Below are 15,890 nucleotides of genomic sequence, written 5' to 3' on the forward strand. Positions count from 1 at the left end.
AGGGTGCTTTATGTTGAAAAGCAAAGTACTATTTGTACAAGGTACATTAACCTTCAGTGACCTCAACCAATCCTACTTGTGGATTAGATAGAGGCCATCAGACAGAACCTGTTCAAAAGAAAAAAAAAAAAGGAAAGAAATTTAATCCGCTACAGTAATTATTCCTGAGAGAATGCTCTTAAAATTGGAAATGCAGTGTTTCATAAACAGCCTTCTTAGAATCACTTTTAAAATCAATGCAGTTAATCTTCACGTTGTAAAGATCATAAACGTACACCTAACTAATTGAAAATGCAACAGTCTCCTGTCTTACGTGAAAAGATGCTGTGTTTTACAACAAAAGTTGTGAACGCAGACTCAAAATGTGCTGCATTTCAAACAAGTTCTATGGTAGGGAGGAGGGTATGTTCAGAGACAGGGTGATAAATGACTAGGAAGGGAGTATGAGCAGAGACAATGAGAGCCACGGTGATCCGTCTGAAACATTTGAGCACCACACTTCCATGAAACATAAGACCAGCAAAAAGCAATTATGGAAACTGCTGCATTATTTTGCATAATGTGATTTTGAATGTGTGTGAGTAACTAAATTAATTATTTAAATGATATTTGACCACTGCATAACTATATACCTGAAAGTTATATACTGAATGAAGCTGACAAAATACCTTTTTGGCAGGCAATGGGGCTGAGAACAGGGGTGAGCACAGAGCCAAGAAACAGTAAAAACGAGTAAGGTAATTGACTGTTGTCTAACGGCAAGATTTGCTTGAAAAAAAGACTCCACATGGTTAGTCCTAGGCTTGTTAGTTGTCTACTGTGTGGATCTCAGCTTTCCAATTTTCAAATTCAAGGACTAGATTTAGTATTATCCAAGACTTCGTGGTTCTAAAGTATTATATCTATTGTTTTCTACTATATTCTCTTTTAATGATGCCACAGCAATGGTAAGTACAAAGAGAAATGTTATTTTAGAGGCTGCAATAAATTTCTTATTCTTTATTACCATTTAACATGACTTGGAAACGGCGATTCCAAAACTTCAGCCCTGCTCCACTGCCTTATGAGTTTGATTTTAGATCTCGCAAATCCTTGAAATTCCAAACTATATTACCTACCTTTCTATCTGAGAATGCATTGTTGCAGAGATAAAAGTTGTATTTAAGAATGTCCCCTTCAGTCCTCTTTTTTCCCAAGGGGAACCTGGGGCTACGAGAGAGTTCAGTGCAGGTCAGGACCAGAGCTGGGATGCAAGCCCGGGCCTTCCCCTTTGTGGTCATTCTGGGGGCGAGCCACGGCCCCAAGCTCGGGGAAGACCACTCGTTATTACCGTAGTCATGAATCAGATTTTCAAGTCCTCAAATCTTTTCTCTAGATTTCATGCACGAATGTATGAAAGTTTTGAGCTATATTAGTATAATTGTTATTTTAATGTGATTTCTGACTTCATTCTGGAGGGGAAGTGCCCAAGGACCCATCCTCACCTCTGGGATTTTGCCCCATGGCAAAACCAACCTAAGCCTTCAGTCATCAATGCACAATTCTCCTGCCTCTTTTAAAGAGAGACACTTTCTAGCCAGATGAGCTGCATTTTCTAATCAGCCCTCTCCTCATGGAGCATCTTCCTATGGGAAATCACACGGAATAGTCACGGTGACGACAGATACTGATCCCAAGCACACCACTTGGGACATCATCCATTATGCAGAGGCGACCGAGGCAAGCTGGCACAACGTACCCTGCTCATACCACCACCGTATGACCACCATTCCACGACTTTCAGGGTACAGACACCCACGAGTGCGCACACACCCCATCACATGGCCACCTCGTCAACTGTACGCACCTCGTTTAGGATTACAAAAGCTACCAATCTCTGTTTAAGCTTGTCTTTGCCTTTTCAAACTCAAATACTATCACTGCGCAGGGTCACACAATGCAAAGCTTACAAATGTGAAAAATAATACTTACCTTCAATCCTCTTCAAAGCTGAAAGGCACATATCCTTCCTTGGAAACTCAAAGGGGTTGTTACAGGTCCGAATGGTGCCACATTCACATTTCCCATTGATTATATTGCAGCCAGAGACAAGGTTTTCATTACATGGTTCAACACCAAGCAGTTGGTCATCATCCCAGTTCTCATCTGTAAAACAATTAAGAACCACATAATGTTTACTTGTTAGCTTCATTCAAAAGCCTGCTGGAAAGCAAAAATGTGCAAGGATGTCAAGATTAACATCCAATTCTGACACCTCAATTTACAAAAGGCAGTTTGGCTGCAAATTTTACAAATGAATGAAACCCGACCTCCTAATAACTGAGAAGACTGAAATACAGCCACACATGTAGACAAACGTCTGTCATCAAAAACCACTCAATCTCTTAGGTGTTATTAAAACAATAATTGGGATTCCTTTATATTTTTTAATTTTAAACAAAGATTCCTGGATTTTCTGATGTGCAATCAAATTACAGGGGTCATGTTTGTCAATCTACAAAATTATTCCCCAAAAACCCACAATAGTTTATTCCACATGGCAGAGACCAGCTTCAGGTTTAAAACGGCTCTGCAATTTAATATATGAAAGCAGTTAATAAACATAAAAAATTCAGACACCAGCAAGAGTCAAGAATGGAATACAATGGTGGAGATCCTCTCCAGTGCATTTCAACGCAGATGCTGACATCCGTTAATAATCACAACCAAAGCCTGAGACGACAACGAAAATAAGGTCTACAACCTGGTGAGAGGCTGAGGCAGTCACATTCTGAGCCTGGGACCAAATCAGTGTCCTGGTCACAGAATGGAGTAAACTGTAAGAAGTAGATTATTAAAAACATATTTCATGGCACCCAGGTCACATTAAACAAACATGACACAACAACAGGCAGACTCAATCCTTAATGATATTCCTCAGAGTTGAAACACCTCTTAAACAGAAACCCGGATTATTTCGCTATGAATCTCCAGGACGTTATGTGGGTTTTTCCCCCACCTCTTAACATTATCTTTAATAGATACTCTACCACACCTTTACTGAGTACTGACTACTACATAGTAAACATGTTTCTGATACCGTATCTAGAGAGAATTTTTAAAAGTGCTTGAATTTAAGAAACCTTAAACCTGCTGCTCAAACAAAGGCAGGTATAAAGCCATCTTAAGAATGTGTTTTCTAGAAGACGGTATAAATGAATGGCTACGATTTTTATGGGGCTAACTTTTACTTCTGGTGACATCACTGACTTACTGAGTTAGTTTGGCAAAAGACTGCTTTCCCTCAATGAAATAAATAATTTTCTTGTCAAGGGATCTTTGGGAGGATATCATTTACAATATAAAGAGCTTTAGTGTGATTCTTTGAAAAGGGAGAACAGAAAACCTCGTTTTAATTTCAGGAGCTCAAGCTCACTTACTTGATCAAGTCTCGGATCTTAGTAAAATGACTTTATAAGTTTAAAGAAAAACACAATTTATCTGCTGTAAAATTTGTTGTCCTATTTAGCCTATAATTACGATGATACTCACACACAAAGGTGCACTCCTATCATCAAGACAACAGTGAGATTACTAAATCACTCCGAAAGGAACACCAGGTAAGAATGTACTGAACCAATTCAACATGGAAAAGTAGGTGGTAACTGAGTCGTCAGTTATAATATATGACAAAACGGTACATGTAAATGATCTCTTATCTCTGTATTTCATTGTGGGCACGCTATTAATACCACTGGCCTCATCCAGTTCAGTGCAATCTGCCATAAAGGAATTTTTGTGACTGTATCTTTAAATCTGTAACTCAAATATAGCTCAACCCTAGGAACTTACAAACCTGTAAGAAATTCAAGTGACATGTGAACCACTGAAAAACTGTATTTCTCCTCTTTCCCATCATATTCCGAGAAGAAATGTTTTTACTATTTTTATAAATATGTACAGTTAATGTACCAGTAAACTGAGTGGATTGTGATGCAGACTTTTCCCCACAATGAACACCCCTTCCCTTCATTGTAACTGGAACTCCCTGAAAACATTACGCTCCTGAACAAGTACAATAGCCTCTATCCAGAGTCCTGGACACTATTCTCATCTTTCCACTCCCCCACCACTCCCCTCACTGTCATCAGAACATTCTTCCTCAAAAAACAAACCTGCTCAGTGGTTCTCTCTTGCCAACAAGAAAAAGTCCAAACTTCTTACTGAATATAAGAATAAAAATATAAGGTTCTTCATGATACAGCTTCGACCTACTTCTCCAGACTCATCTTTGACGGCTCCTTCACACATGCTCATGCTCGAACCACACAGAGATTCTCACTACAAACCCTGAAGAACTGCTTTCACGCCTTTGCTCATGGACTATTATCTACCCAGAGAACTTCCTTCTCTTCTCCTTCCGATAACTCCCTTTCATCCTTCAAGACCTAGTGCAAATGTTAGCTCTTTTGAGAAATCTTTTCCAACTATGAGTTGCTCCATCCTCCATGCTCTGGCAAACACCTTCAGAGACCTCTTGTCCCCGTGGTAATGATTCTGACGTTAAATCAAACTTCCCCATTAGACAAAGAGTTCTCACGAGCAGAGCCAGGTCTTATCCAACTTTGAAGCCCATACCCCAGGACTCAGGACAGTATTCAATATCTGTCCACTTATCTATCTGGAGTTTCATGTCACTAGTATGGTCGATGCTATAGTCTATGCTCTTTTTTTTAACAGAAAGTGTCTTGTCTAAAAAGTATGTGTGTGTGTGTGTATATATATATATATTTTCCAAATGCCCAATATTTTCCAATAGGTCCAAATATGTATACACACACACACACACACACATACACAAAATATCACAAGGAAAACTTTTTCAATAATAAAGAATATCTTTACACAATAAAAATGCTATTTTAAAAACTAATTAGTAAAGCATTAATGAGGCACACATTTTAAAGAAATGCTCGGACATAGTTTGGCACTTTTCTCACAAGGAATCATCTATCATTAGTCTCTTTCCCAGTTCGGCTCTAAGACTCCCAAAGTTCTTATCACCTGGCTGACATCAAAAGCCCTTCCAAGGAGTCCATCTCTGAGCCAATTTGTTTTCACTGCCAGATGCTTTCTCTGCCTCCCCACAGGAAGACCGTTTTTTCCTGAATGTGGAATCAGAATTAAAAGGCAACAGCCCTTAATGCTCTTGCTGACTCCTTACAGTTTTCTGTGTCCTTCTCAGAAGCAGCTTCTTGGCAGCAGTGACAGGCTGCACTTGGGGATGCATAGGTAAGCCTGACCGTCCCCTTAGGAAACATCACGGCCACTGCGACCAATCAGGAAGCATCTGACCTTGAAGCCAAAAATGTCTTGTATGCTTTTATTTTCTTTTTTGAGAAGAATCCTTTCCACTCTATGTCCCTATCATAATCAATATTTTTGCTTTTTTCTTGGAAAATAGTTCCCTTGGAACTATTGTTATAGTCACTGTGTTATTAGGATGAAGTATAACATGCTTCTGAGACAAATGATTTTGTTTTCTATTACAGAACATTATATTTTAAAATCACTTAACAGCCAAACAACAGGGATTGAAAGCAAACAGTGAGGTTTGATTAGAGAAATCAAATCTGAGCCCAATTGTGCCGCCGACAGTGATTGGGAAATCTGATGTTTTAAAATCTCCTTTTCCCTAAGTAAATCCATAAATACAGTGCAAGGGTCAAGGCTCTGATTCTCTAACATAGTTCCTGGTTTCTCCTTGGACTGGTCCGGGTGGAGGGCTCGAAAAAGTTAAAAGCAGGAGTACTGCCCTTTAACTATTTATATCCAGTTTTTTTCCTGGTACTGAAAGGTCAAGTCTCCTGGCCTGAAAGGTCAACACAGTTGAGAAACCTCTGCAGATATATTTTTAAGTGTGTAACTTCCGCAAGATACCAGATCAGAATGTGATGTTCTTTTCTCTAAACATAAAATGAGAGAAATCTGATCATTTCATGTACAAATTAAAATCCATGCATGCTCCACTATGTCCAAATATGTGAGTACTGCAGTGAGGCGTCAGTTATATCTCATTGCTAACCTGAAATCTCCCCTTGGAGGTTTAAAAGACATCTCGAAATATGATGCTTTTCCTTGAGACAACCACTGTGCTTCAGCCTACAGCAGCAGAAATACTCTGCGAGTCCTTCCCATTTCATCCCATAGAGCATTAATAAGAAGTGTAATCAATGGCTGAAAGTTAATAAAATTAGTAACTTGTACTGCTTCAATCCAGGGCCTGCTTAAGGGAAATGCACTTTTTCTGTTGTTCATTATTTTGTTATTAGTATTTACTCTACTGGTGGAGACGAATGCCAGGACTAAGTAGCACAGTTTGGTGCCACAGCTTCTATTCTTACTAAGAGGCCAGCAGTTTTACCACCACTGCATTGGTACCCCCCCAAAAATTAACCCACAGAATAAAACAAGTAACATTTAACAGGAGTAGGAAATAGTTTTGACCTCATGTACTTGGGGTCTCCCAAGGGTCTGCAGCCCACACTTTGAGAACTGCTATTCCAAAGAGCACGCCTTGCTGGTGTACCTGGGCCAATGCAGCACAGGATCCAGGGCTGAGAAATAACGAAGGGCACCGGGTACCTCTTCCCCGAACAGCTATCACTAAACCATAAAAACGCATGTTTCTCTAATGTGATTTAGCTAATACATAACTGGTAAATAGGAAAATCAAGTCAGTATACTGCAGAAGCTGGTTCATTCATGATTTTTCCCAGCACATTAGTATTATGAAAAGATAAGGAGCAAGATTTCACAACTGAAGAAAAAGTCTTAGCAATCAACGAACACCTTAAGCAAAGGCTGATCATCATGTTTAAATTGCTTCCTTTAGTGAAAGAAATGGCTGCTCTAGTGGCTGAAGTTTCTACTACAATTAAACTATGCTGGGAATTTCTGAGTGCAAATGAAAAAGCTAGAGACAGTTCCCCTGCATTTAAAAATCCCCCTGGATCTTATGTGTAATTCCGATAAAATTGGTCTTCATTGAAAGTGAATGTCTTCAGGCCCTGTGCCCTGAGGGAAGCAGCATGAGCTCAGGAGTGTGGAAGGCCGCAGATGAAGCGTTACCCAGGCTCCAAGTGCAGATGCCACATGTAGCTTACCTGTGTCAGTATTTTTATTTGGGTCCTTACAATTTATATTTATCCCCTGTGCACTCAGTTCCATAGGTGTTGAGTGACTTGCCCCTAACCCTATTTTTCTTAACAGCTCTTGTATTTTCAGTGTGGTGAATTATTTTGGGTTTTGGTTTAAAAGCACACCATGTGGTACCGAAGCAAAAACACCTGTCCTTCCAACAGCCATATTCAGTGCTACCCTGGACTCGGTCTTCCTCCTCCAAAAAGCATTCTCCCGCATTCTTGATAATGTCAGAAATTTTTTCCTTCCCTATGTGATACGAAAGATTTTAAATGCAAAGTCTAGTTAGAAAGGAGTTTCAACCCTGAGGGTAGGAAAAGGGGCACTGAGAAAAAGGACGTGCAGGAAGAGGAATCTTAGAAGATGTACAAACACACACACCCTGATCAGGGAAACAGCAGCTCCAAGGGACACCCCCCCCCGCCCCGCCCCGTGCCCAGGAGCTCTAGGAAACAGCTACAGCAACCTTGCCTGACTGGCCCTAGATTCCACCTCTCTGCCCTTTACAGTATCTTTCCATCTGCTTGCTGGTATCTAAAATTCCACTAACATGGGATAAAATGTTTCAGGTATGACTGTACTTACTGGACAAAGTACTGTGTTCATCTGAAATACAACTTCCTGAAGGCAGAATGCATTTGTATACTCAGAGCCTCACCTTTCCTACCTGGTAACTGCCTAGGTTAACAGAGTTTACACCAAACCAAGACCCTTTTTATGTGGTAATCCACTTTACCAGAAATATGCTATAGCAGATATTAAAAAGCAAGAAACAAATTCATGGTATACACGCAGAACCTCACAGTAATGGAATTCTGTTGGCAGAGGAGAGGCTTCTGGGAATACAGATGAAATTAATTCTCCAGCTGTTCACATATCCATGTGGCTAGAGTAAAATGCAAATAGCTAAGAGCGGCATCTCTTCCCTGCCAGCCTAGACACTCCAGTGTAATGTAAAAGTGTTGCTCGTAACTCCCCCAGTTCCTGGCTGGCTGTTGTCAGGCGTTCAGTTCTGCTCAAGGAGGAATCGAAAACACTGAGCTTTCATTCTCTCTACTCCAAGCTTAAGGGCGGATGTTCTGAAAGCCGGCACTTCCCTCTCCCTTTCTTCCCAGTGCAATAATCCGCGCAAAGCAAGAAGGGCAGAATTATGGTTATCAGAAATGATTCGTGTCACCAAAATCTGTTGTACAGGCATTGCCACAAAGTGAAACTGTTAGGCACATGCAATGATACACCAGAATGGTCAAACCCTGAATCTAAAACAATGGAAATACTAAAATATGCACACAAGAACAGCAAGAACTGAGCAAGGTGCTAAGGATTCAAGGTGCTAGGAAAAAGGAGTTTACAATACAATTTTCCCCCATTTGAATCAAAATCATACCAAGTATGTGGATGAAATGTTTCTAGGAATCCTGAAACAGAGGAAAAGGTTACGTAAGAGAAGGATAATTTCCTATTTGATAGGAACCTCGTGGGAACAGAGAGGAGCTTGAGAAGACAAGCAGTGTCTCTAAAAGCAATGAATTTATGCAACAAGAAGATGAGGAGAGGCTGGGACTACAGAACCCCACTCACTCTTCTACTTCACAATTCTACCTAGTACATTAGGAGAAGTAGGCAGGTGACGGAGAGGGCTCCGGCCCAGGAGACCACAACCAAAGCTCTGTCATTAGTTCACAGAGTGACCTTGAACAAGGCATTTGGCTCTCTAGGTTCCAATTTTTCTAAATCAGAACTAAAACGGAGGAGGAATGGATAATCCATGAAGTCCCTTTAGACTTTATCCTCCTGTTTCCTCAATTCTGGCATCTGTTGAAATTGTACAATGCTAACAATTTATTGAGCACAGTGTGATAGAATCACATGCTTATGGTATTTGATTGACAGCTACTAGATTGCTCATGAACATTTTTCCCGAGCTACAATTACTCTGTACCCTATGGTTACATTTCCTCTGCTTTGAGAGTAGATGCAACATTTTTGAAGGAAAATCTCAGGACTCCTCCCCTGGCCCATGTTTGTACAGTGCTGAACTGGCCTTCTATTCAGGCACATGTCATTATTGAGCAACAGTCTTCTCTGAGCTTGAATATCCATTAAAACATGTAACTCTCCATGTTTAACCAGCTTCCAAGATTATTGCTTTTTAGTTATCGAATGTACTGCTGCTTAAAAATTATCTTAGTTGAGGGAAAAGTTATCTTGGAGAAGTGTCCAATTGTTACACATCTTCTCTCTTCATCTAGATAGTCTAAAAGCCATCCTTGAATTCAGCCAGGTGATTACACCTCAATCATAGTGTTTTACTCTCCTATCGAGGTGCTTATTGTAAATAATACCCATGGAAGAAGAGCCCTGTCAAACTTCTTAAGGATATGGAGCTGGGAACCAAGTCTATAAAATAAAGTCCAACATCTGGCCATTCAAGTCTTTGACATGGAAAACAAAGCCTATTTAGATTTGATCCCAAACCACTTCTTCAACCTCATCTCTTCCATTCCTTCCCTTTATTCCAGTCATACTTAATGACTATGCACCCTAAAAGCTGTTTCATAACTCTGGGGCTCTCTGCACAAGCTATTCTCTCTGCCTAGAAAGCGTCATCTCTTTAGCTGCTTTGAAAATTCCTATTCAGTCTTTAATACTCTTTATCCAGGTTTCATCCACTCTACAGGGACTGAATTAAGTATTATCTCCTCTGTAGGACTTCTATCATATATCTATTAAAATTAGTTCACTTCTGGCAGTATAATGAAATGACTCATCTAATCTCCTCCACCACAAAGTAGGTCCTTCAAAGCCAGAGATCTAGTTTGACTCTTCTTTGTGTCACTGGGCTTAGCAAATAGTAGCTTAGCAAAATAAATGCCTGCAGAAGGAATGAACAGGAACATGGGGTTGGAGGACAGAGGACTTGAATTTATACAAAGCAATCAGAATCGTTAAGTGCCAATTTTTTCCTGGAAAGTGAGTTTGGTGGAAGAGGAATAAAGCCAATTATTCAGAAATAACAGAAAAATCTTTGGATCTCAGTCTTCCTACTTGTGAAAATTAACACTAACTCCAGTTTTCTTTCAACCTCAACATTGTGTTAACCAACACTTCCACGTAAATATCATATTCCTCAACCATGTTAGATAAATAACTTAAATAATAAACTCTATTCTATCCTTTTCTGACACCTTCGTCGGTCATGAGCATAAGTAGATAATGTAACACAAGGTAACGCTTCTTGCCATAAAGATACTTGTAAATATAATGAATGCTCAGTGCCATTTTATAAATACTAAAGTATGCTCTAACCTGAAATCTGCTAGTTAAATGGCCAGGAGCAAAACAGAAGACCAGATATGAGAATCATTTTTTTCTAGGTTGTACTCATCACAAAGTATGAACCACTACAGTGAAAAGAATGTGACCCAAATTTCAAACAAGAACAATAAAATGAACATGATGTTCTGAAAATAAACACTTCGAAGGATAGAAATATTTCATTATAATAACTGAACAGTTAACGCAGATAATGAAGCACATTTCACTCCCCAAGACGAACCTTCTGATAACGCACATTTAATGAGCCACATTGTTATGTGCCAGAAATTATACTAGGTGCTTTCCACAGATTAACATATTTGGTTGAGGAGAGCAGCTAAGCAACCTACCTCTGAATTCCACAGAGGCTCTCATCAAACAGGCAGGAGGAGGAACTGAACAGGGAAGTGAGGTGGTCAAAGGGTTGGGCAAAATTTCAAGTTCGAGTGAGTCCAAAAGACTTGAGCATAGGGAAAAGGAAGGAACACTGCTCTTTTTCCCATCTCACTGTGGTGAAGCCCATCTCAAGTGAATATGGCCTGGAGACCCACTACCAATGGTTATTACCACAGGGGCAGGTAGAGGCCTCTCTATGACACCTGAGCGAAGACAAATGTAGTCGCAAGGGCACATTTGGAAACATCAGAAGAACAGAAAAATCCAACAATTGAAATATAATCTCAAGTATACTACCATCCAGGAAACAAAGGTTCTTTGTTAAGGCAACAATGCCTTCACCTCAATATTCCTCAATAATGATATTTTAGAAGGCATAACTCTCTGTAAGTAGCATTATGGAATCTTTTTCAGGATGATAATTTGGTGAAATCAGTTAGCAGTTGTTTTGTAAGGAATGTTTTCACAAATCAACTTGACCACTGCTATGAACTTTACCTTAATAATTTATCTGAATTCTTCAAAGTAAACCAAGTGGAAGATAAGAAGCCAAAGAGTGCTCAAGTTTAAACTCCAACAATTATATTCCTGGCTTATCCTTAACACTAACTCCAGTACGGTTCTATAAAGAAATATCATCCTTAAACATCATGCCTAAAAACCCAAGCCTTTAAATTCTTCTGTGAAGTATGTGTTTCTCTCTTTGATCTTATTTATTCCTACACACTCCACCAATCTCCTGCTGTCTGGTCCCGGCAATAAAGCACAATTTGCCGGCAATATTCAACGAATACTTTTTGATGTGCGCAGTTTACCATGCCCACAGTTTACAATTTCATCGTAAGTGCAAGTTTGATGTATACGTCCAGATATTTTTTTTCCTAAAGCATCATTAAAATTCTCATTGCTACTATACATTTATGTGGGAAGTAGTGCTATAAATTAGAAATGAAAATTAGAGAGACAACCGTGGTCTATTAAGAAACCGCATGCCACACAGGGCTTGTTATTCATTTTAAAGGCATCGAGTCCTCGAAATTCATCTTAGAACTCTCCACCTAGAAGTAAATATACATCAGGGGACAATGAAAAGCAGGACTCTTGCCTCAGGGTATGTCAAGAAATGAATATTAGTATCTTGGGAGGACTGATTTACACAGCAATGATTTAATCTGTAAGATTTCTTTGAAATAGACCACACAAGTAAATATAACAAGATCATAGAAAGATTAAGAAATCTTAAGAACATGTTTGAAAAATACATGTGCACACTTCTCACAAAACTGGAGTTTCCTCTGTGTAGTAATGGAACCTCTATGGCCAATAGACACGCAGGCCTGAGTCACTGGGGACTCGGTTTGGGTGTCTCAGTGACGACACTAACAACGTCAACTCTATCTAAACATTCTTAATGGATCCCGCTTGCCTGTAGGATCAAATCCGACCCTCCACTCAGAATGAGGAAGCCCCAGATCACTTTGCAGGCATGTCCCACTGCACAGCCAGCACCTCTTCCCTTCTAGGCCATGAAGCCTCAGGGCCGTGGTCGCACTGTCCCCTCCACCTGGAATGCCCTCTGCCAGGTATGGGCACGGTTCACGCCCGTACTCCTTCAGGTGTCTGATCAAACTCAACTCAGCGAGACTTCCTGGGACCACTGTATTTAAACTGCAAGCCAAACACCGCTGTCCCTCCAGGTTGGTAGGGATTTTCGTCTGCGTTGTTCATGCTACATTCTTCTGCACACAGAACAGGGCCTCACACACAGTAGGTCCTCCGTAAATACCGAATGACCCCATCAAGTCCCTGACTAAACGGTGCATTTTCACTTCAATAGGCTTTTGCCAATTCCATTTCCTCTTGGGAGGACGGCTCTTTCTTCCCTGTTTACTGGAAATCTGCTACCACTGTACTGTGCCCAGCTTAAATGTCTTCTCAAAGATGTTTACTTGATTTTCTGCCACCCACAACACTTCCCTTATCCCAAGGCACTGCGTTGTTTGTTTGCAGCAGAATTCTGAGCATCTTGGGGGCAGAAACTGTGCCTTCCTCCTTTCTAGAGCCACTGCAGGACGAGCTGAGGTTACGGTGCATGGCGGGTCCCCCTCCCCACTAGCTGAATGGAAAAAATCAATGGTAAACTGAAGAAGCGACCACTCTATGAGGTGACATTCTCTATTAATAACATCGTGTGGGGGAAAAAGGCAGCATCTTTAAAAACATTCTGCGGGTATCCAAGATTCAGGTTTGCTTACGTGCTTCAATACTTATGTATTTATATTTAATATCTTTCTGGAATATTTGAAATGCAGAAAAATAAACTGTATAGTAATACGTGCCTGCAGGGACTCAGGAAACAGGGACATTTGGGTATTTTAAAACACCACTATATCAAAGTTAAATAAGAAAGTTGATGTATTTCTACATTTTACATTAGACTACATGCATGCATACACATACACGTATAGAGAATTAACTACTTGCGTCCAAAAGTAAACATAAATAAAAACCATGTGATCACCCAGTCCCTTTTTCCACATGCTACAGCAATATGTATTCCCATATGCAGTTAGGTAGGTGGATTTTTTAAGATCAGGATTCTTTATTCTATTTAAAGTTCATCTTTACAGTGTAAAAGAAATCATCAGCAAACTATTCGAATGATAAAACTCACAATTTGTGGAACTACAGCTACCTTAACTCCTACCCGAAAGGTTAAAAATGGTCTCTTTTATTAGGTTCAATATATGTTTCAAGAACTAATGGTTTTTTATGATATAAAATGAAATAGCAAATGCAGACAATTCCCAAAGGATGCTCTGATCAAATCCGTATCTTATTTAACTAACAATAAGGGTCACCAATTTTTTAAAGGATTGGAATACACAGAGATATGTAGCTTTAAACTTACATGTAAGCACTTAACATGTGCTTTAACATTTCAGTTGTTTTAAACATCCAAATTTATAGATCGGTAGGTTCTCAGGGCGGACCATACACCTTGAGACATACACCTTGAGTAGTGAGACACTGGCCTGCTTACCTGCTGCACTGCCTGCAGTATCCCACTGGGTCTCACCTGGTGGCTTTTGGTATCAGTTAGGTAGAGGAGGGGGTACCATATACCCTGCTTTGCAGGTCCAGTGAATGAGTCTGATAATCAAGACATTTCTGCTTAGTACCAAGGCCACTACTCCTAGGGCTTTGTACAATGTCATATGAGAAAAGAGGAAAGGAGATTAGCACCCTCACTTCAGAGAGGATATGGCATGATATTTAATTATCCTTCAAGACAACCCTGGGCATGGGAAGAGTCAACTAACTCAGGGAGAGATTCTAACTGCAAAAGAAACCCAATCCCTCGGGTATGACAGGTATGGCGGCAGTTAGGATTTCTCTTCAACAGGTGTTTCAGAAACATTCTGCCTGCCACCTATAGTTTCGATTCCTTTCCCATGAGCACGGAACTTAATTTTAAACATCCCCCACAACAAGCTGGCTTGCCTTCCTGGCAAACCCCATGTGCAGTTTGGCAACAGCATGAGGCGGATCCAAGCCCTTGCTCTGCATCCTGGTTCTACAACAGGCTTTAATTGGGAAAAAGGTGAAAACACATGGTTCCCTTTTCCTGGAGAGGGGCAAGAAGCTGATGGGGACATTATCCCCCTGAAGCTCAGCCTTACAGTTTTTGAAAATTTCTTTGAGGGAGGTACCTAACCTGAGTACGATCCAGGGAAGTCCATCACTGACAGAAACAAAAAAGACAAGTGTCAATCAGCCTCGCACCTGAATGTGCAGCCACTCCTTTTACTAAACTAACCCTGTCTCGCCACAACTCTTGTCTTACCAAGGAGGAGCATGTTCAAAAGCAATGGGGTCTCACATTGGGGTGGAAGTTTCTTTAGGACTGTCTTTCCTACCTTCTAACATATTCGGTTTCTAAAGTGACAAGATGGGTCGCCTGCACAGTGGCTGGACATTCCTTCTTCCATCCACCACCTTCACCTTCATTACCTCCTATAACAGTTTCCTCTGCATTCTGATACGCTCCTCCCTCCTTTCCCTCAAACCTTTTCCTCCTCACCCCAACTGCTCTGGCAGCTCACCCCCTGAGGCTTGGCTCTGCCAGAGGCCTCCATCCAAGAAACTGTCTGTTCTGTTTGCTGCTCCAATGCCCCTGCCTGCCTGCTCACCCATGTTGTGGAAGTTAGCTGGGCCTACTTGGGGATGTCACACTTCCCAGCACTTCCTTTCCCTCCATCCCACCCTGAGGCCATGGGCCACTCTTTCCCCCCTCCTTTGAGTCCTTCCTGTTTCCCAGGCCAGGTCTCTGTCCAGGACACTCAACTGCCAGGGGTCAGAATGCCACATTCCAGTGGCTTAACACGCCCTGGGGGAGGGCTCTGGATTCCTTCATGGGGGGTGAGGTGGAGCAAGGAGGCAGGCAGGGAGGTAGGGAGGGAAAAGTTCAGCACAAGTCCATTTGGCCCACTGTGCCCTGTACTCTGGGACCAAAGTCACAGGATGGGGAGGACAGCAGTGGTCCCAAGAGCTCCCTCTGGGGCAGGCAAGAGAAATCCCCTCACTCTTTTTGGGTTCAAAGGAAGAAGCCATCACTGCAGGCACAGGAGAAACTGTAAAAAGCCTAAGAGAACACAACAAATTGTAGGAGGCCTCAGTTCCTTTACCTGTAAAAGTAGGGGTCTGGCCTAGAGACACTTCTCTGAGGGCCTTTGCAACTCCGTAATTCTCTGATTTCTGGTGCAGCAACAGTTCTCTGAACTCAGGCATTTTCAAGGTCTGATGTATTTTTGGCCGAAACAGAATGCCACTTTCACTCAGAAGGCAACCAAACTTCCTTAACCTTCCAAAGCCAACTTCTCCTCTTGCAATACTGGATTCCTCTGCCTCTAACTCAGTGTCTCCCAGACTATCTTGGTGTCTGTCTTGTGATCTCTGTGTCCTTTGGGTTTTAACTCTAGAGTCTGGGCTCA

At 41.1% G+C, this 15,890-nt stretch overlaps 1 protein-coding gene across 2 annotated transcripts in view; it reads right to left on the minus strand.

Annotated features, from left to right (window-relative positions):
- Positions 1–15,890, minus strand: part of CRIM1 (cysteine rich transmembrane BMP regulator 1) — a 182,464-nt gene that overhangs the window by 141,634 nt on the left and 24,940 nt on the right. For both annotated transcript variants that reach the window (XM_033124311.1, XM_033124312.1), the window contains exon 2: positions 1,972–2,145. In XM_033124311.1, coding sequence (XP_032980202.1) covers positions 1,972–2,145 — 174 coding nt within the window. The remainder of the gene's footprint in view (positions 1–1,971; positions 2,146–15,890) is intronic.

The sequence above is a fragment of the Rhinolophus ferrumequinum genome, chromosome 13, assembly GCF_004115265.2.
Source record: "Rhinolophus ferrumequinum isolate MPI-CBG mRhiFer1 chromosome 13, mRhiFer1_v1.p, whole genome shotgun sequence".
Taxonomy (NCBI): Eukaryota; Metazoa; Chordata; class Mammalia; order Chiroptera; family Rhinolophidae; genus Rhinolophus; species Rhinolophus ferrumequinum.